Genomic DNA, 17,742 nt, shown 5'->3' with positions numbered 1-17,742 from the left:
TTCTGTGCATAAGGTATGAAGAGTTCATGGAGCTAATACTGTAAAAACACTAAATTAGTGAACCCATATATTACGCTTTTTCAAATACTTTTTTCTGTAATTTTTCAGCTTTTTTTGTCTCTTGTCCAAGCTAGAAACGGCTTTTTTACCTGATGAAAAGTTGGCAGCACTGGTTTTGGGGGCAAAGTTGTTTTCATTTTAACAAGTCATTTACTAGCGTGTTTTTTGCCGCGTTAATTAGTTATTTCAGTTTTTAAGCAAAGGGCGGCATGCTGTTGGGCGAATACGACACAACGCGACGACTCTTGTTTATCGTGGCTGTTTTGGTTTTAATTTTATATGCGAAAACGTACCTGCTACCCGGCGTCGACCTGGATTACGATTAGTAGTTAGCATACCCCGCCACAGCAGCAGCATCAGCAGCAGCGCCTCCAGCACCGCACCCAAGTGATGACAGATCGAAGGGTATCCTACTTCTATAACGCCGATGTGGGTAACTTTCATTATGGCGCGGGACATCCGATGAAGCCGCAGCGTCTGGCCGTGACCCATAGTCTGGTCATGAACTATGGCCTTGACAAGAAAATGAAGATCTACAGGCCGTACAAGTGAGTGACTACAGACCAACGAAGCTTGGGCTAAGACTAATCACCTCCCCTCCCCCTCGGACGTTTTCAGAGCCAGCGCCCAGGATATGCTCAGGTTTCACAGTGACGAGTACATAGCCTACCTGCAGCAAGTGACGCCCCAGAACATTCAGTGCAATTGTAAGCTTAATTAAAAATAAGCTAAATACCTGCAAAATCTATATGCCATTGCTCTCTTCTAGCTGTCGCCTATACCAAGTACCTGGCGCACTTTAGTGTGGGCGAGGATTGTCCTGTGTTCGATGGCCTCTTTGACTTTTGCGCCATGTACACGGGCGCATCGCTGGAGGGTGCCCAGAAACTGAATCACAATCATAGCGACATCTGCATCAACTGGTCGGGCGGCCTACACCATGCCAAAAAGTTCGAGGCATCGGGTTTCTGCTATGTAAACGACATCGTGATTGGCATTCTGGAGCTGCTGAAGTACCATCCTCGTGTGCTCTACATTGACATCGATGTGCATCATGGGGATGGGGTGCAGGAGGCCTTCTATCTCACAGATCGCGTGATGACGGCCTCGTTTCACAAGTACGGGAATTACTTCTTTCCCGGCACGGGCGACATGTATGAGCTGGGGGCGGAGTCTGGTCGATACTACAGCGTGAATGTGCCGCTCAAGGAGGGCATTGACGATCAGAGCTACTTCCAGGTCTTCAAACCGATCATCTCAGCCATCATGGACTTCTATCGGCCCACGGCAATCGTCCTGCAATGCGGCGCAGACTCACTGGCGGGCGATCGTCTGGGCTGCTTCTCGCTGAGTACGCGGGGCCATGGCGAGTGCGTGAAGTTTGTCAAGGAACTGAATGTGCCCACGTTGGTGGTGGGTGGCGGCGGCTATACGCTACGCAACGTGGCCCGCTGCTGGACGCACGAGACCTCGCTGCTGGTGGATCAGGACATTGACAACGATCTGCCCGTCACGGAGTACTACGAGTTCTTCGGGCCTGACTTTACCCTACATCCAGAGATTAACTCGCGGCAGGACAATGCCAATTCGAAACAGTATTTGGAGATGATTGTGAAGCATGTCTATGAGAACCTGAAAATGTGCCAGCACTCGCCTAGCGTACAGATGGTGCAGACGCCGCCCGATATGGATATCGAGGAGCTGCGTAACAAGGAGGAAACGGATCCCGATGTACGGATATCTCAAACCGATGATGACAAAAGTGTGGAGGCGAAGAACGAGTTCTACGATGGGGATCAGGATCAGGACAAGCCTGATTCGGCGGAGAGTTGAATTAACTTACTTATGTGCTAGTCTAAGGATGCGAATAAGTCAAGAACAACCACAGTAATACACAGTAACAGACTACAATTAGATTTTAAAATCGACAGACACACGTGTATTTGAGTTTCGGGATTGTGGGATTGGATTACTTCTTACGGGGCGAGGCGGGGCGATAATTATAATGATATTAGGTTTAGGAATTCGATTTGGATGGTTGACGAGGATAATCACCAACCGGTTGTGGTGTTGGCCAGTCGTCGCATACGCCGCGTATTCCTGTCTTGATCTCGGATCTTCTTCTCCATCTCGGCATCGGTTAGCGTCTCTAGGAATGGGGCCCACGCATCCGCGTCGCTGGGATTCCGGAATGGCACATCGATGGTGGACAGGGGTGCCTCGCTGAAGGCGTATGTGCGACAGTGCCACGACAACTGGCCACGTATACTATATGCTATGGCCGTCACAAACTCTCCACCCAATCCCAGCTCGGCACAGAGCTTAATGGCAAACTCCTCCGGATTGTTGTTCTTCTCGGACATGTCCCACTCGACCTGATCGACGAGCGACGTGTTGCCCACGTGTATGTTGAGCTTGACTATGACACGCTGGTCACAGCTCTCCTCCAGAATGGGCGGATCGTTTGGAAACGCCTCAATCTGCTGGCGGATGGCCTGAGCGATGGCTGGCACAAAGGGCAGGGGATTCAGGTCCAGATCATCACAGAGTACTTCGGCAAACTGCTCGGGCGTGATCATGCTCTCGTTCTTGTTCCAGGTGAAGGTGTCACGCAGCTTCTGTCCCTCAAGCTCCATATCCAGGCGTATGGGCACCAGGCATTCCTTCTGTGCAGCATTCTCCAGACTCGCCGTCGGGTCCGTGTCGTCAAAGCACATGGGGAATGTGCGCACCTTCTTAGTGTGCACCCGATTCCGGTTGATGGGCGTGGCCTGCGGCACGGCATCCAAGTGGCTGGAATTGGGCATCGTCGGCACATACTGTGGCTGCTTCTTGGATTTACTCTCACGCGGCACAGGCGTGTCGGAGGTGTTTACCGAAACGGCACGATATCTGGAACGGGCATTCATTAGTAATCTCGGACTCTGACAGTGAAAGTTCCCAGGGTCGATTAACTTACTTCTCGTCATTGCCAGCCATAATGTCGTCCACTTCGACCGCTCGCAGCAACGAGACGGAACTAGCCAAAATGTGTGAACTAAGGCCAGAGTCGGCCAGTCGCTTGCGCTCCTCATTGGACAGGACAATGCGCGTCATGCCGGGATACTTCTTGTAGAGGATGCCACGGAAGTGGCGCATGTAATTGCCCACCTCGGAGCCCACATAGTAGTACTCGCCGCCCTCCTCCAGTTGGAAGGCCACCGGCTTATCACCGTATGTCTGCAGAGCCATCTTAAGTATACTCGGAAAATCGGCAGTCTTGGTTTCTTCTTATTTATGTTTTGCAAATTTTCAGAAAACAAATTTTCATGCCGCATACACACACACACACAGCTATGGACATTAGAGGTGTCAAACCATCGAGGGCACTATCGATAGTATCGGTATTTTACTGCTAGCCTCTACTATCGACGGTTTTGCGACTATCATGATAGTATCGAGCTACAGTCGTTGCGCTTTTGATATGTTTGGATTGACTGCTATAAAATACGAAGACACATTTGTAGACAAATCGACAGGTGGCATCTAATTTTTACAATGGACAAGTTCCTAAAGGGTTTCAATGGTTTTTTAATATTTATTTGAGCCCGATACTATCACGATAGTATTGATTGTTTTTTTTTGTCAACAATTTTAAAACTATCGATGGCTCAACTATCAATCGTATGCCAGCTCTAATACACACACACACACACACAGCCATGGACATGGCGTCTTTCCCGTGAGTGTTGGAAAGCGCTGCAGTCGCGGTGGTTGCGTAGCAGTAGATACGTTTCGGTATATTTCTGAGCGTCAGGTATATTTACGGTATATATTCCTTATTATCTGAATTTATCTGTATTAATTATAAAAATTAATTAATTATAAATGTTCCTTAACTGTATTAATTATTATAAAAATTAATTAATTATAAATGTTCCTTAATAGACCAGATTTTCAAAACAAATTTTATGAAATTGTAACAAAACAATACTAAAATAGCGCCCCATACGATTTTGAAAACATTTTGTTTGAGATTGTAACAAAAAAATACCATGCAAATAAAAACAATTATTCAACTCACCCGTTTAAATAGAGGGGGCTATGTGGGCTAAGTTCGTTTTTTTCCTCGGTATATTTACGGTATTTCTGAGGGTCAGTATATACCGGTCACACTGTTAACGTCGCTTTTTCCAATTTTTAATTTTCCTCAGAAATGTCCTTTTTTCGCGGTGTAGCCTGTGCTCTGGTGCTTGCCAGGCCCCTCAATAGTGTGCGCACAGGTATGTCTCTTCGATTGGGCCGAGTTTATACAGTAATCAAGTTTATTTTGGCAGTGCAAACACGCCGTCACATCAAGCGCTGGGTCGCGCCGACGTTACGTGAACTCGCGCATCGCCAACAGAAACAAGGACCCCAGAAGCCGGAGCCCCGCGCCGGCTATGTCGAGTGGAACTACCGGTCGGAACTGTTTGCCTTTGGCAAGCGACTGGGCGAGAACTTTGAGCTGCCGCTGCTGCAGGAGGCCTTCACGCAGCGGTCGTATGCCCACCGGGAGGAAGAGAAGCAGCGAAAACTGGGCATTGAAGAAGCGGATCTAAAAATATCCGATAATCGTCAGTTGGCCAAGATGGGTGGCCACATTGCCAGGGCCTATGTGGAGGCCTTTCTGAAACAGTCGCTGCCAAAGGTTCCAAGGGAAGGACAGGATGCCATTGCAAGCTATTTGTTGAGCACAGAGACACTGGCCAATGTGTCGTCGCATCTGGGAACCAAAGATCTCATCTTCACCACAGAATACCCGCCTTCCCCCGAGAGCCTGGCTGAATCCCTTCAGGCGGTGATTGGAGCTCTGGCAGATTCCAGTGGCGTAGTGCGGGCCTTCCTGTTCGTCAGAGACTTTATCTGCACGCAATTGAACCAGAAGGATATGCTGGATCTGTGGACACCCAAGCAGCCACTGCAATTGCTCGACGAGATCTGCCAGCAGCGTAAACTGGGGGAGGTGGAGCCCCGTCTGCTGGGGGACTGCGGCAAAAACACAGTACTGGCTGCTTATCACGTGGGTATCTACGCAAATCGCCAGCTGCTGGGCAAGGGCTTTGGCGAGGATGTATCGACAGCCACAGAAACGGCGGCTTTGGATGCGCTGCAAAGTCTCTTCGATATCCACGACAACCGCAGTCCCTTTGACTTTGGCCTCCAGGTGGAGACCAAGAATGTGAGACTGGGCGACTAAGAAGAGATTGGGCTGCTGTTCTGCATTACTGCCTCTTTGTTAATTAATATAATTTGCACTATCCACATGTACTTTCTGAATTGGCGTCAAAATAAGATTGTGTCTTTAAAATCATTTAACTACGGCTCAACAACATTTGTGGCGCTGCCATGGGCGCCCCGTCCCGTCACTTAGTCGGTATCGTCGCGCTTCTTGTCATCGCGTGAGGAGGCGTACTCCTCCGGGTGTCCCGTGCCGGTGGGCGTGCTTGAGGCAGGCGGACTGATGTCATCCGGCTTGCTCTCCAGCGAGAAGGGTGGAATCTTGCAGTCAAAGGAGTAGCCATCCTCACGCTCCAGCCGGAAGGTGCCCCACATATGCCCACTGGGCGCCTGCAGGCTAACATGACTGCTGTACTGGAACGCTGGCAGGCGGGGGCTGAGTATGGGCTCCTGCCCCACCACGCCGCGGCCACGGACCGTCTCCAGAGTGCCCGACAGAGAGAAGATGCGCCAATGACGTTCGCGCAACTGCACGCTCAGCTCGCCCAGGTTCTCCAGACGAATGCAGTAGCGCCACTAAAGAGAGCGACAAAAATTAGATAATATTTTGGACTCCAATCTAAAACGTACCCAATAGACGGAGCTGGCTGGCGTCTCCCTGCAGCCCATATAGAAGGGAATCACTGTGATTCGTACATTCTCCGTTGTCTCCTTGTGCACATCGCTCATGTCCAGCCACGGATGGTTCTTCTCCTGCCAGGCCTTCAGCGTTTCCTGTCCCACAAATGGTGGATCCGAGTCCGGGGCAGGGGTCAGGAACTTGTCGAATAGCTCATGCTGCAGGGGCTGCTTTTCGGTTGAGCTATAGGGCATAATGTCCTCGTGCGCCACATAGTCCAAGCCCGGTATGGCATACAGGCTTCGATTGGAGTCCTGATTCCCCAAAAAGGTTACGGCTTCAGTTTGCGCCCGCTAGAAAGAGAATTCGTATTATATTCTGGAAGATTCGAGGCTACATTTCTGGTCTTACGATGTGGGGGCAATCCCTTGTATCGATGAGCACCTGATAAAAGGTTTGCACTTTGCCCCGGACCTCTTTGGTGTCCACCTGAGAGTGGGCCGATGTCTTGGCGGTACCCAAACTAGTGGTACCTTCGGTACGGCTGCCAGCTGTCTGTGGTGCGCCCGTCCAGGCGGTATCGGCTGGCTGAAGAGATGGCGGCGACGTTGCAGATGTTGGCTTAACTCTAAGCGAAGAATCTTTGGTTCGTTGTTCTTGGGGCGGTGTGGCCGGCGTCGCGGCGGTCGCTGTTGCCGATGCGTTGATCTTGCTCGGATTGTGCAGATCACGGTCGTAGACGCGTGCGGTCCATGGAAAGAGTATCACTCCACGGTAGCCAAAGATGCGATGCAGGAAGACCTGTCCGGTCTCGTATTTATCATCCTTGGCCTCCACCAATCGTCCCACTTCCGCAAGCCTGCAAAAAGATTTGGATTATGCAATAATGATTTTTAGTGGAATTGACAACCCCCAGAAGGCTGGCTGGCTGCCTGCCTGCCTCCCCCACGAAGCAAGGACTCACTTGGTTGGATATGCCGCATTCTTCTTGATGCCGCGCTTCAGCAGTATGTCGCATCTCTGGAGCAGATGCCACCGCCTCTCCCATTGGAACACTTGCATCAACAGACCCATCTCAATTCATTCAAAATTCACAGATCACAGAGGAACAAGTGCAGCGCCGCCGTTCGTCTTCTCTTCGGTTTTGTCGGGGAGGGGACGGGCCCAATAGCAAACAAAACACCTTTATGCAATGATCTGGCCGACTATTCGGGCGGTATATGCTCGCTGTCCTGTTGCTTTCCTTGTGTACATGTGCTTCAAATTTTGTTTCTAAATATTACATTATCCAGTTTTCGACATTGTTATGAAAATTTTGATTTGTTTTCGGTACAGAAAAAGTACACTCGATTGCACTTTATTCGATATCGATAGACAATTTTCCGGCAGACTTTGAATATAAATTTTGCAATTAGCTCTAGAGATAGCTGTAAAATTAATCATTCAAATAGTTACATTATAATATTAATTTTTATTTGATTGATACCCCCCCGATTGTAAAAGGTTTTACTGGATTTTCATCAATCAGCTGTTTTTTGATAAAAATCGGCTGTCTTCGAATATATATACGTGAGAGTACTTCAACAAAATGAATTAAAAAGCAAATACTAAGATCTGTTAAATGTTCATTCAATTTAATGAAATTATTAAATATATTAGTTTTTTTTCTTGATAACATTAGATAAAACCCTGAATAATAAATATATTCGATCAGAAAATGCAGCCCTGTTGTGCCTCCCTCCAGGGTGACCGTTGTGATATGTAGCAAATGTGTAGTTACCATGTAAAAAAGGTAATTTTTGCTGACCTTCTTTGCTAAAATGCTCCAATAAATGAGAGTCGAGTCCTTAAAATAAGCCAGATTATGGAAAATTGATTCATCTATCTGATAAAATGATATTTTCAGTTTTTTAATTCCTAAGTAGCTAGTAATATTAAACCGAATATCAAAATGTCACAATATTGTCGTGTTCGTCGGTATATTTACGGTACATTTTGATTATGACATGGTTTATTTCGGTATATCGGTATAAGTATATTTAATCAAGTTCCAATTTATTTTTCAATATATTAGGATAATTTTCAAAATGACCGCCAAACTCATTTAGCGCACAAAAATTACTGACATTTTTCGCTCTCAATTCGTGGAGGTTTTTCAAAATTTGCTCTCTTTTCAGAGGTGAAGAGAGCGTTTTCGTGGTGACTTTTCGTGGTGTGAGAAACATGTATCTTACGGGAACGCGTAGCAACAATGAATCTCGCGATTGGCTGAAAGTTTAAAACGCGGTTGGAACGGTTTTAAAAAAAATATCAATGGATATTTTTTTTGTACTCAGCGGACTTGTCAAGTAAAATATTCGGCACTATTTTCTTTTTTCATGGTCGCGCGAACATTTTTTTGGACTTTGCCCAGAAAACCACCCCAAATGTTTGCAGAAAATTTTGAACGATTTGATTGGCTGAAAGTTGAAAACGCGTAAGGTTAACCGTTACTTTTGTAACGGATTCTCTATCGATAAGTATTTTTTGGGTACAAAAAGAAAATATTTATTATTGATGATAGGCCGTCTGCCTAAGAGGAGGCCAAATCGGGTCTGGCGTGGATTTATATGGCCAAATGAAATTGGCAGACTCCCAAGATAAATATAAATGTACGATTCTCAAATTTAAGTAGATCAATACCTAACTTTCTCTGATCACATAAATAAATTTTTCTAAAAACGCACGCACGTATGAAAGAAAATAAATTCCCTTTTACCAATAAATACTGAAACTGTACCTATGTAAATACCTATATCAATGAAAAAGGTTTCATTGGTTGGTGCTGATTATTTTGAACGTAGATTCATTGCTGCGAAGTTCCCGTAAGATACATTTGATTTGTATGGGAAAAAATTCAGCAACTTGGGGAAATGAAGTAGCAGCATTGTTGTGCAACTTTGGCACGGAATGAGCAACAATCTGCATACCTTGGGAAAATGGATATTATGGACTTGAGATATTGTTTGTAATTTCAGGCTCCAATTAATGCAGAAACTACTCAGCTCTGTTTTGAAAGATATTAACGAAATTTTGCAGCTCACGGGTTTCAATAATAGGTATCAGAAGCGGGATAAATGTATCTATACAACACAAACATGTGCATATATAGGTAAAAAACATGTCAATCTAGGATAAAAATAAATAATGTTTCAATGCAGCTTGGAACAAAACATTTAACATCAATTAAAAGAAATAAGGTATACAAGAGTACATACGCATAGAAGAAACTTGGTGGACCAGCAACACTGACGACACATTTAGTCAACATTTACGTTTTATGCTTTGGCCGTTTTTGTTTGAACCTTATTATGTAAAAAATGCAATAAACAGAAGTTTTATAAACTAGCTAATCTTGTAGAAAATGGATGTATCTATCGGATAAAATTATTTGCTTAGGGCTGAGTGGGCTAACTAACTAGTAATATTAAACCGAATATCAAAATTATGGAATACGATTTCAATCAATAAAATTGAACGTTAGCCCATTATCGACCAGAGGCGACAACTTATATATAACTTTAACATATTTTACGCATTACAGGTGAAAGATCTTGGTGGTCATATTTTTTTGTAAGTAAAGATGAGGATGGAGCTACAAGGAGCCTTTACAAACAGTATTATTTTCCCCGGTTTAATAAAGGGTGCAAAACATTTTGAATAGAGGGGTGTTAAGTGGGTTAGGTCTGGTTTGATCGCTGGATTGCCCTGGTTTTTTTATGGTACGGTATTTAAATGGTATTTCTCGAAACTGAATTGGTATTTAATGGTATTTATTTTTTGGCAGGATGGTATTTTTTATCGTTACAGGCTCGGTCACACTGGTGTTCTCCCTCTTTTTTGACATATTTCCGGTACGTACGCGATTTTTCGTCGGGCACAAAATAATATAAAAATATACATGAAAATGCATGTGAATTTTAGAAATAGTGTCTCGAAAGACTCGATGGATATGTGTGCTATGTTCGCAGAAAGTTGTTGTGCGCCTAATAAGTGGTTAGCTGTGCGATGTCTGTGGATGAAATAACCAAAACAAATGCCCAGTGCTACAGCCACAGCATAGGCCAGCAACACGACTTCTGAATGTAACACAGTTTTGTGCATGGTTTTAATGATGAAATTTTCTGCCCCAACAGTTAAGCCATGGCCGACACACAAGCCAAGCCCGCTGCTGCGCCCAAGGCCGCAAAGGCCCAGAAGGCTCCTAAGGCCGCCAAGGCACCAAAGGCCGAGAAGGCCGCCACCACGGAGGCGAAGGTGTCCGCCAAGAAGTACAAGCGTCACGGTCGTCTGTTTGCCAAGGCTGTCTTCACCGGCTACAAGCGCGGTCTGAGGAACCAGCACGAGAACCAGGCTATCCTCAAGGTAGGCCCCATCCCATATCCTTCCATTGATATTCCGATATAAACTATATTCTCTCTATTTCAGATTGAGGGCGCCCGCCGCAAGGAGCATGGCGATTTCTATGTCGGCAAGCGTTGCGTCTATGTCTACAAGGCAGAGACCAAGAAGTGCGTGCCACAGCATCCCGAGCGCAAGACCCGCGTCCGCGCCGTCTGGGGCAAGGTTATCCGCATTCATGGCAACACTGGCGCTGTCCGTGCCCGTTTCAACAGGAATCTGCCCGGTCATGCTATGGGACACCGCATTCGCATCGTAAGTTGAACCCCCGAGCTATATCTCTGTTTTCCCATCATTAACGTGTATTGTTTCCATTGCAGATGCTTTACCCATCAAGGATTTAAGTTAAAGGCAACTTAAGTAATTGACCTGCAGAGTAAAATAAATCCGTTTTATAATAAATGAAACCATTTAAATTTAATTACAACTCAAACTTGGTGTCAACTGCATCGCTCTCCTGGATGGGCAGCCTCGGTTTCAGTATTTTATAAATCTGCGGAACTATTAAACTTCTCGGCCAGGAGGAATATTCTGGATATTGGAATATCTTATTGGCTTCGAAAACCTAAACGATTGATTATATATCTTCTAGATGAGTGCAAGACAGTGTAGTTTCGTTGTTTTTTCCCCACTTTTTGCATATCCAGTGGCGTCTATTATGGCATCTTTGAGCTTGAATAGGCACTCAATTCTCCGGGGAACACAATGGACAGCCCGCAGGACGATTTTGAAAGTCCTTAAATTATTTCGGCTGCAATGGTGCTCTTGGATTGTAGCCTTTGGTATTCCGTGGTATTTTCCTAGTATTTTTCAGCACTGACGAAATCTCGATTTAATTTACGTCATAAAATTGTATTTTAAACTAATCAAAATCGGGTCACACTGCACAGCAGCGTGTTGCGGGTCGGAACGAAAACAAAAAAAATTGTTTAAAATTAAATTATTTTGTAATACAATTAGATATATACATAAATAGAATTTTTTATTTTTGTGCGCGCCGGGAAGTTATGAGGAAATGTGCGCCGACTTTGATGGGTGCTCCTGCTGCTGCTGCTGTTACACCACCATCGACCAAATTCGCGTCAACACGTCACCGTTGCACAAGCCAATTAATACCTAATTTATACATTCCATAAACACCGAAGAACACTAACAAAAACCATCAGAACTTACGTATATGTACGTATAATGGGCATACAGGATGGACTGAATGGCATCTTCACGCAACGGCGACGCAACCTGATCCTCCAGCTGACCATGATCACCTCGATTGTGGCGGCAATGGCACCAGCGGCAGCAGGAGCAGGAACGGATTCGGAACTCCAGCAGGCGGGCTCCCATCCCCCGCCGGCCCTCACACACTGTGTGGAGCGGGACGAACGCCGGATCGGACGGCGGTAAGAAGAAGCAGTTGTGTGTGTTGTGTTGTGTGTGACCCTTTTCGTACGCATTCTGATGAAAATGTTCTCGAATGTTCGCTCTACACCACAGTCACAAAAGCAAAAGCAGCTGGGCAAATATTGAAAAAAATGACATTTATTTCGGATTAAACTATTGGAAAAATTCTAAATCGTGAACATAATGAGAGGCATAGAAAATTGAGTGTTTGATTCCTATTTCTAACGTTAGAAATATCGAATTGGTTCAAGGACAGCCACTGAACCCTATGAAAATATCTGTTGACCCTCCTCCAACTACGCTTAAATAGTAGTAATCAGGGAACGCACCTTATCAAGCATGCGGTGAGTCATGTGCAAAAGAAAAAGTCAAACTGTTTTTAGTCTAGCGTTTTTGTTTGCGCCAGATAAAAGATACGGCTGTGATGTGCGATATGTTTAGTTATGCACACAGTAAAAAACGGGTTTCGTTTCACTTATTTGTGTTGATTTCTGCTTTCTGCGAGTGCGAGTTTGTTTAAAACATTTCGAATTTCACCATTCTTCTTGGCGTTTGCTTTGCGCCACATTTGGAGGGCGCCATTTTCGTATCTTCCGTGTGTGCGAGCGAGATGGCACGCAGAGAAATGGGGGCCAAAACCACTTGTTGGTTTTTTTTTTCTGGCACGGCATCAGCTGTGCTCCCCCTTGCCCTCATGCCAGCTGACAGTGTGACCATTTTGAGCGGATAAAAGAACGGATATCCATCTAGTTATCCTTGCATTAAATGATGCAATAATTTGATGCAATATGGAAATGCCGATGTTATGCGTTGTAAATTAATCAATTGGCGATAAGAGTAAATTTGTTGATTAGGTCAGGGACTCGACGTGGTGTTTTTCGTGCTTGAACTAAAGCTAATGTCGGTGCTGTTGTCTCCCCCCCACAGATTACTCTACATAACAACACTGGATGGACGACTGAGCGCTTTGGATATAGCCAAGTCGGGGAAGCTGCGCTGGAGTGTGCCCACTGGACCAGGACCACTGATCTCCTCGAGCATCCACCGCCTGGAACTCACGAACAATGGGCAATTCGTTCGCATGATTCCCTCGCTCAGTGGTGGGATATACAAATTCGATGGCGACTCCATAGATCCCATACCCATTACAGCGGAACATTTGCTTAGTTCCAGTGCCAAGTTTAGCGACGATCTGGTCATATCGGGTGGCAAGGAGACCCGCACATATGGCGTCTCTGCCCGTACCGGTCAGCTGCTCTACGAATGCTCCATCAATGGCTGTGCGAATGTCACGGCCGAGGGTCGCACCATTAACGACACTATCGAGGACCTCAAGGAAGAGCCATTGCCAGACGATGCGGGTGATGATGATGATGACCAGATTAGAGATGAGGCTGGCTATATTGTGGCGCATGATCCGCTGCTGGATGATGTCATCGTGGTGCGCCGCCAAACGCAGACTGTGCGAGCCGTCGAATCTCGCACGGGCATGGAACGCTGGAACTTTAGTGTCGGACAGCACGAGCTGGACATGGTGCGGGCCTCAGAGTGTCACATGCAGCCACGCGATGAGCTGGAGCTGGCCGTGCTGGATGTGGATATCAAAGTGGTGGTGCCAGAGGGGATCATTTGCGCTTTCAGCAAGAGCAACCCCCACGACATGCTCTGGAAGTATAAGGTGAGTGTCGGATCAAAGCCGGAACACGCCCAGTTTTAAGCCAATCTTCCTGCAGTTTGATCATCCCATTGTGAGTGCCTGGAACACCAATGCCGACGACGAGCTAAAGGCCATTGATTTGTTCAGCTCGGCCCAGTGGCTGTGGGACCAGGATGAGGAGGAGCTACCCAACAGCAGACCATCAAGCGCGCCCTCCATCTATCTGGGGATGTACGACAAGCAACTGTATATACAAGAGTCGATACGGTTACGCCAGGAGATAATGGACCAGACGCAGGTCTATCAGCAGCTGACAGGCGATACCAGTCTGATGCCCAAGATACCCTGGAAACCCATAGCAGCCAGTAGCCATTCCCTGGTGATCTTCCAAGCCAATCAGATAGATCCCGAGGTGATTGGGGAGGAGCCGCCGACCCAAGGAAGCGAGCTGGTGCCATATGATGATCAGAATTTCGCAGTGGCCGCCCAGTCCGTGCTGAATGCATCGGAGTTTGTCAATGGCAACGGATATTACTTCTTTACGGGATCTAACGAGCTGGAGTCGGAGTCAGAGTGTGGCACGAACGAGACATCCACTGGACTGCCCGCCATTGAGGCGCCACCTTCGTCTTCGGGCAGCAACACAACTGGGGGAGCAGACGCCACCGGCAATCATAGCAGCAATGATGGTCTTGGCTTTAGCCTGGACGATATCGATGCTCCAGTGAAGGTTGTGATCCTGTCGCTGTGGTTCTGGTGGAAGGAGATTGTGGTGATTGCTTTCACCTCTGCGGTTATCCTAAACATCTTCATGGGACAGCGGAATCAGCGTGTGGAACGCGAGTATTTGGTGATTGAACGGCATGTGCCGGTTCAGACAGCAATCGAGGCGACTGAGGCATCCACTCGGGCGCTACTCGGACCCGTTGTGCCAATGTCACATCAACATCATCATCAGCAGCAGCGTACTGGCAATCGCTTTAGCTTTCCGGGCAGTGGAAATACTCAGCGTTCGCTATCCGAGTCCACCACGCACTCGGGTGAGCATTACACCTCACGTTTCCAGACCGATTTTGATCTGATGACATGCCTGGGTCGCGGCGGCTTCGGTGTGGTCTTCGAGGCCAAGAATAAGCTGGATGAGAATCACTATGCCGTCAAGCGGATCACGCTGCCAAATAAGGAGTCTTCTCGGCAGAGGGTTTTGCGTGAGGCCCGCACTCTGGCCAGCTGTGAGCACCACAATATTGTACGCTACTTTCATGTGAGTAATCCTTGGGTGTAATCAGAGAAGAGATTATAAACGTTTAATTTCGTTGCAGTCCTGGACGGAGACACCGCCAACTGGTTGGCAGGAGGAGGAAGACCGCAAGCTGTTGGCCCACGAGCTGTCAACTTCCATACAAATCGAAACGCCCGACGAGAGCACACTCCCCTCAATGGCCGATCAGTTGCAGGAGAAGCGGCATCAGCAGCTCTTGTCCTGGGTCTCGGATGCGGCCAATAGCACAGCCTGCAGCCATGACTTTCACGGCAATGGCGATACAGGCGGACTCAGAAACATCAAGGAGGAGTATGACGATGATGACGATGAGGAAGAGGACTCGTTGATTGAGTTTCGCAGTGAGTCGCAGTCGGCAGCTTTGCGAGCAGGCGATCAGGAGCAGGAGGATGACTATGAAGAGGATGATGAGAGTAGGAGAGAAGGACCACTGCATGGCAGCTCCGTCTCCATTGACATCCACTCTGCGTCGTTCGATTTGAAGAACATTAACTACTCGCAGCATCCGCTGGTGTCGAACTCTTTTCAAATCGAATCCGTGCGCTCCAAGGGCAATGGCAGTGACGATGCTGGGGATTCGGATAGGCTCCGCAAGAAACCACTCACCCTGGCCCTGGCCCAGAATCACAATTACAATCATCAGCCAAATGGCAGCCATGGCACACCTCCGAGTGCCACCATGCAAAATGGAGTGGTGTCCAAGCCCAGCAAGGTTTACCTCTACATCCAGATGCAGCTCTGCCGCAAAGAGAGCCTGCGCGACTGGCTGCGGGAGAATCGAACCGAGGCTCGGGCTTCACACATTGCCGACATCTTCCATCAGATTGTGGATGCCGTGGACTATGTACACCTGAAGGGTCTCATTCATCGTGATCTGAAGCCAAGCAATATATTCTTCTCGCAGGATGGAAAAATTAAAATTGGAGACTTTGGCCTGGTCACCGACATGGCGGACATACCTAATCTGGTGGCCAAGTGTGGCGATCAGAGTGGCCTGCCCTCCTGTGCCCGGCACACGCAGCAGGTGGGCACCCACCTGTACATGTCGCCGGAGCAGCTCCTGGGTCGGCACTACGACTACAGAGTGGATATCTATTCGCTGGGTCTGATCTTCTTTGAGCTTCACGTGTACTTCTGCACCGAAATGGAGCGCATCAAGACGCTCCGTGGCCTGCGAGAGGGCCAGTACCCGAAGGACTTTGCCAACAATTACCCCGGTCAGTATGAGCTGCTCCAGCAGATGCTGTCCGCCAATCCCGATCAGCGGCCACAGACGAAGCAGCTGAAGCATCAGCTGCATGATATTCTGAGACTGCCCGACCACCTGGCAGACGGACGCAGCGAGCAGGCGGCTCTAGTTGAGGCAGCCCGTCGCCTGAGTCGCAGCCGCACCTTCAGCAGCTCCAGCGATCCTCAACAGCATCAGTGATAGACGACGGCCCGAGGCAGACACCAATTTAAGTCATCTGTTAACATTTCGTATGTAAGTTATGTATTCACCAAAAGTGTCCCATCGCCGTTTCTGTTTTAACCATCCTCTCACCTGGCTATGCCTCATCCGCTGACCTCGGAAACTACCACAAAGTCGGAGGATCATTTATTTGGTAGCATTCTACTTAATAGGTTTTGTATTACGTTCACCTTTTAAAACTCTTGCGTGTCGCAAAGTGCTTTTGTTTATAAGACTTATGATAAATATACACATTGATGTACTCCCAAAAAAAAGTCGCTAGAATAAGTTTATGATTTACAATTTACGATTTACGATTGAGTTGTGTGCCCCGCCCCAAATTGTTTGTCCAAGTTTGTTTCTACCGAAGTAGCCCCTTCCTGATTTGTGCTATCAGCTAATGCGAAAGTTTGTTTTTAGATCTAGGTGATAAGGAGAAATAAAACTGTTTAAAAATACAAACAATGGAAATGTTTTCTAATTGCCGACTGCGATAATGTTGAATCATAATTGATTTTATTAATGACATGACAATGTCAGGCGATTGTCTGGGGGAATACAGGTCCGCTGTGGTATTTCCAAGGGTTTCGGTTGATTTTTTGTTTAAATTAGCTTTAGGCAGTCTTTTTGAATTTGGATGAAGTCTTATAACAAAAAACACTTACCAGCGAAACTTAACTTGAACCATCAAAGTATTAAATCATGCACTCGAGTTTTATGTTGTTTTTATGTTGTTTCTCAGACATTCTCTTTTGAAGCATTCTCGTGTGTGTCTCGAGTCCAAGCCCCACTGTAGTGCGTTGCGAGCAAGGACGTTTAAATAAAAAATAAACTCCATTTATATATTTTGTATCACTTTATTTTGTGTTTTATTTGCGTCTTTTGCGCATTTTTCAAAAACATTCTCTACAGTTCTAACGTTTAGTCGCCGAATATTCATCATCGGTACAGTGCCTGCGCACACTGAGCACAATTTGTTTGTAGACAATATCCGGGTTGGGGCTTTTTTTTTTAAATATATTAAATTGCTTAACATTTAGGTTTTCGGTGCGTTTACGAGCTTCTGTCCGATTAACATTTGTTTTCTACGCTTCATTGCATTTGGTTTACAAAAATGTAACAGAGATCCGTTTCAATATTATGCATTTTTAATAATAGGCATCTAAATTTTAGCTGCTGCTGCCCTCACTTAAGATTAATTAGATGGCTCTGAACAAACAACAAGCGGCTGAAGCATCTGATTTCTCAATACATTATTTAAATGTTTAGATTTTAATTATTATAATGCTACACCTATGTACATACATATGTATGTATATATATTTTCCACTTTCGCTTGCTTCAATCAGTTGCAGAGGCAAGGCGTTGCTTAAATTTACAAAGATTCAACAATTGTCCATTGTTGCGTTTTCTTTTAATTATTGTTTAATTTCCATTCAACTGTTTTAGCGTTTAGCATTTTTATTATTTTCCAAAAATTAACAGCCATTTTGACGAATCCGTAAATGTTGAAAATCAAAGGCAAAAACTCGAACCAAATACATACAATTATATTTAGATTTACTCGTATATATGTATATATGTATATGGGTATATATCATATAAATGTGTCGATGTAAGTGCTTGCCGGTTGCTTA

At 46.2% G+C, this 17,742-nt stretch overlaps 6 protein-coding genes across 7 annotated transcripts; 4 read left to right on the top strand and 2 right to left on the bottom strand.

Moving 5' to 3' along the window:
- The first annotated feature begins 168 nt into the window (after positions 1-168).
- LOC111075118 (histone deacetylase 3) lies at positions 169-1,988 on the top strand. The gene is made up of 3 exons (XM_022368230.1): positions 169-608; positions 679-767; positions 830-1,988. The coding sequence occupies exons 1-3, from the start codon at positions 451-453 to the stop codon at positions 1,891-1,893; spliced, it is 1,311 nt and encodes a 436-aa protein (XP_022223922.1). The 5' UTR covers positions 169-450; the 3' UTR covers positions 1,894-1,988.
- Positions 1,977-3,399, bottom strand: LOC111075127 (SWI/SNF-related matrix-associated actin-dependent regulator of chromatin subfamily B member 1). The gene is made up of 2 exons (XM_022368242.2): positions 3,020-3,399; positions 1,977-2,952 (listed from the first exon to the last, which is right to left on the bottom strand). The coding sequence occupies exons 1-2, from the start codon at positions 3,289-3,291 to the stop codon at positions 2,112-2,114; spliced, it is 1,113 nt and encodes a 370-aa protein (XP_022223934.1). The 5' UTR covers positions 3,292-3,399; the 3' UTR covers positions 1,977-2,111.
- Positions 3,400-4,191: 792 nt separating this feature from the next.
- On the top strand, positions 4,192-5,392 carry LOC111073587 (39S ribosomal protein L44, mitochondrial). The gene is made up of 2 exons (XM_022365968.2): positions 4,192-4,322; positions 4,377-5,392. The coding sequence occupies exons 1-2, from the start codon at positions 4,256-4,258 to the stop codon at positions 5,276-5,278; spliced, it is 969 nt and encodes a 322-aa protein (XP_022221660.2). The 5' UTR covers positions 4,192-4,255; the 3' UTR covers positions 5,279-5,392.
- On the bottom strand, positions 5,292-7,253 carry LOC111073578 (polymerase delta-interacting protein 2). The gene is made up of 4 exons (XM_022365955.2): positions 6,843-7,253; positions 6,290-6,737; positions 5,890-6,231; positions 5,292-5,835 (listed from the first exon to the last, which is right to left on the bottom strand). The coding sequence occupies exons 1-4, from the start codon at positions 6,950-6,952 to the stop codon at positions 5,449-5,451; spliced, it is 1,287 nt and encodes a 428-aa protein (XP_022221647.2). The 5' UTR covers positions 6,953-7,253; the 3' UTR covers positions 5,292-5,448.
- A 2,453-nt stretch (positions 7,254-9,706) lies between these two features.
- On the top strand, positions 9,707-10,739 carry LOC111071547 (60S ribosomal protein L35a). Its single transcript, XM_022362962.2, has 4 exons — positions 9,707-9,771; positions 10,054-10,282; positions 10,346-10,573; positions 10,639-10,739. The coding sequence occupies exons 2-4, from the start codon at positions 10,061-10,063 to the stop codon at positions 10,660-10,662; spliced, it is 474 nt and encodes a 157-aa protein (XP_022218654.1). The 5' UTR covers positions 9,707-9,771; positions 10,054-10,060; the 3' UTR covers positions 10,663-10,739.
- A 478-nt stretch (positions 10,740-11,217) lies between these two features.
- LOC111071534 (eukaryotic translation initiation factor 2-alpha kinase) lies at positions 11,218-16,744 on the top strand. 2 transcript variants are annotated; one of them, XM_022362942.2, is made up of 4 exons: positions 11,218-11,715; positions 12,644-13,394; positions 13,450-14,637; positions 14,696-16,744. In XM_022362942.2, exons 1-4 carry the CDS (start codon positions 11,507-11,509, stop codon positions 16,082-16,084), a joined length of 3,537 nt encoding a protein of 1,178 aa, XP_022218634.2. In that variant the 5' UTR covers positions 11,218-11,506; the 3' UTR covers positions 16,085-16,744. The 2 variants fall into 2 exon arrangements, with proteins under 2 accessions (XP_022218634.2, XP_022218643.2); XM_022362951.2 differs by lacking the exon at positions 11,218-11,715 and adding an exon at positions 11,839-12,060.
- The last annotated feature ends 998 nt before the right edge of the window (positions 16,745-17,742 follow it).

Source organism: Drosophila obscura, unplaced genomic scaffold (assembly GCF_018151105.1).
Source record: "Drosophila obscura isolate BZ-5 IFL unplaced genomic scaffold, ASM1815110v1 contig_4, whole genome shotgun sequence".
In the NCBI taxonomy this organism is placed as follows: domain Eukaryota; kingdom Metazoa; phylum Arthropoda; class Insecta; order Diptera; family Drosophilidae; genus Drosophila; species Drosophila obscura.
Note: the sequence above shows the minus strand (reverse complement) of the source record. Positions and strands in the feature narration are given on the sequence as shown.

What these genes read in the sequence shown, in the direction of transcription:
- LOC111075118 (XM_022368230.1), top strand. Translation starts at nt 451, where the DNA reads ATGACAGATCGAAGGGTATCCTACTTCTATAACGCCGATGTGGGTAAC. An exon ending in AAGATCTACAGGCCGTACAA is followed by an intron (nt 609 to 678) that starts GTGAGTGACTAC and finishes GGACGTTTTCAG; the next exon opens with AGCCAGCGCCCAGGATATGC. An exon ending in CCAGAACATTCAGTGCAATT is followed by an intron (nt 768 to 829) that starts GTAAGCTTAATT and finishes GCTCTCTTCTAG; the next exon opens with CTGTCGCCTATACCAAGTAC.
- LOC111075127 (XM_022368242.2), bottom strand. Translation starts at nt 3,291, where the DNA reads ATGGCTCTGCAGACATACGGTGATAAGCCGGTGGCCTTCCAACTGGAG. An exon ending in ATGGCTGGCAATGACGAGAA is followed by an intron (nt 2,953 to 3,019) that starts GTAAGTTAATCG and finishes TGCCCGTTCCAG; the next exon opens with ATATCGTGCCGTTTCGGTAA.
- LOC111073587 (XM_022365968.2), top strand. Translation starts at nt 4,256, where the DNA reads ATGTCCTTTTTTCGCGGTGTAGCCTGTGCTCTGGTGCTTGCCAGGCCC. An exon ending in CCTCAATAGTGTGCGCACAG is followed by an intron (nt 4,323 to 4,376) that starts GTATGTCTCTTC and finishes TTATTTTGGCAG; the next exon opens with TGCAAACACGCCGTCACATC.
- LOC111073578 (XM_022365955.2), bottom strand. Translation starts at nt 6,952, where the DNA reads ATGGGTCTGTTGATGCAAGTGTTCCAATGGGAGAGGCGGTGGCATCTG. An exon ending in AATGCGGCATATCCAACCAA is followed by an intron (nt 6,738 to 6,842) that starts GTGAGTCCTTGC and finishes ATCTTTTTGCAG; the next exon opens with GCTTGCGGAAGTGGGACGAT. An exon ending in CAGCCAGCTCCGTCTATTGG is followed by an intron (nt 5,836 to 5,889) that starts GTACGTTTTAGA and finishes CGCTCTCTTTAG; the next exon opens with TGGCGCTACTGCATTCGTCT.
- LOC111071547 (XM_022362962.2), top strand. Translation starts at nt 10,061, where the DNA reads ATGGCCGACACACAAGCCAAGCCCGCTGCTGCGCCCAAGGCCGCAAAG. An exon ending in AGAACCAGGCTATCCTCAAG is followed by an intron (nt 10,283 to 10,345) that starts GTAGGCCCCATC and finishes TCTCTATTTCAG; the next exon opens with ATTGAGGGCGCCCGCCGCAA. An exon ending in TGGGACACCGCATTCGCATC is followed by an intron (nt 10,574 to 10,638) that starts GTAAGTTGAACC and finishes TTTCCATTGCAG; the next exon opens with ATGCTTTACCCATCAAGGAT.
- LOC111071534 (XM_022362942.2), top strand. Translation starts at nt 11,507, where the DNA reads ATGGGCATACAGGATGGACTGAATGGCATCTTCACGCAACGGCGACGC. An exon ending in GAACGCCGGATCGGACGGCG is followed by an intron (nt 11,716 to 12,643) that starts GTAAGAAGAAGC and finishes TCCCCCCCACAG; the next exon opens with ATTACTCTACATAACAACAC. An exon ending in ATATTGTACGCTACTTTCAT is followed by an intron (nt 14,638 to 14,695) that starts GTGAGTAATCCT and finishes ATTTCGTTGCAG; the next exon opens with TCCTGGACGGAGACACCGCC.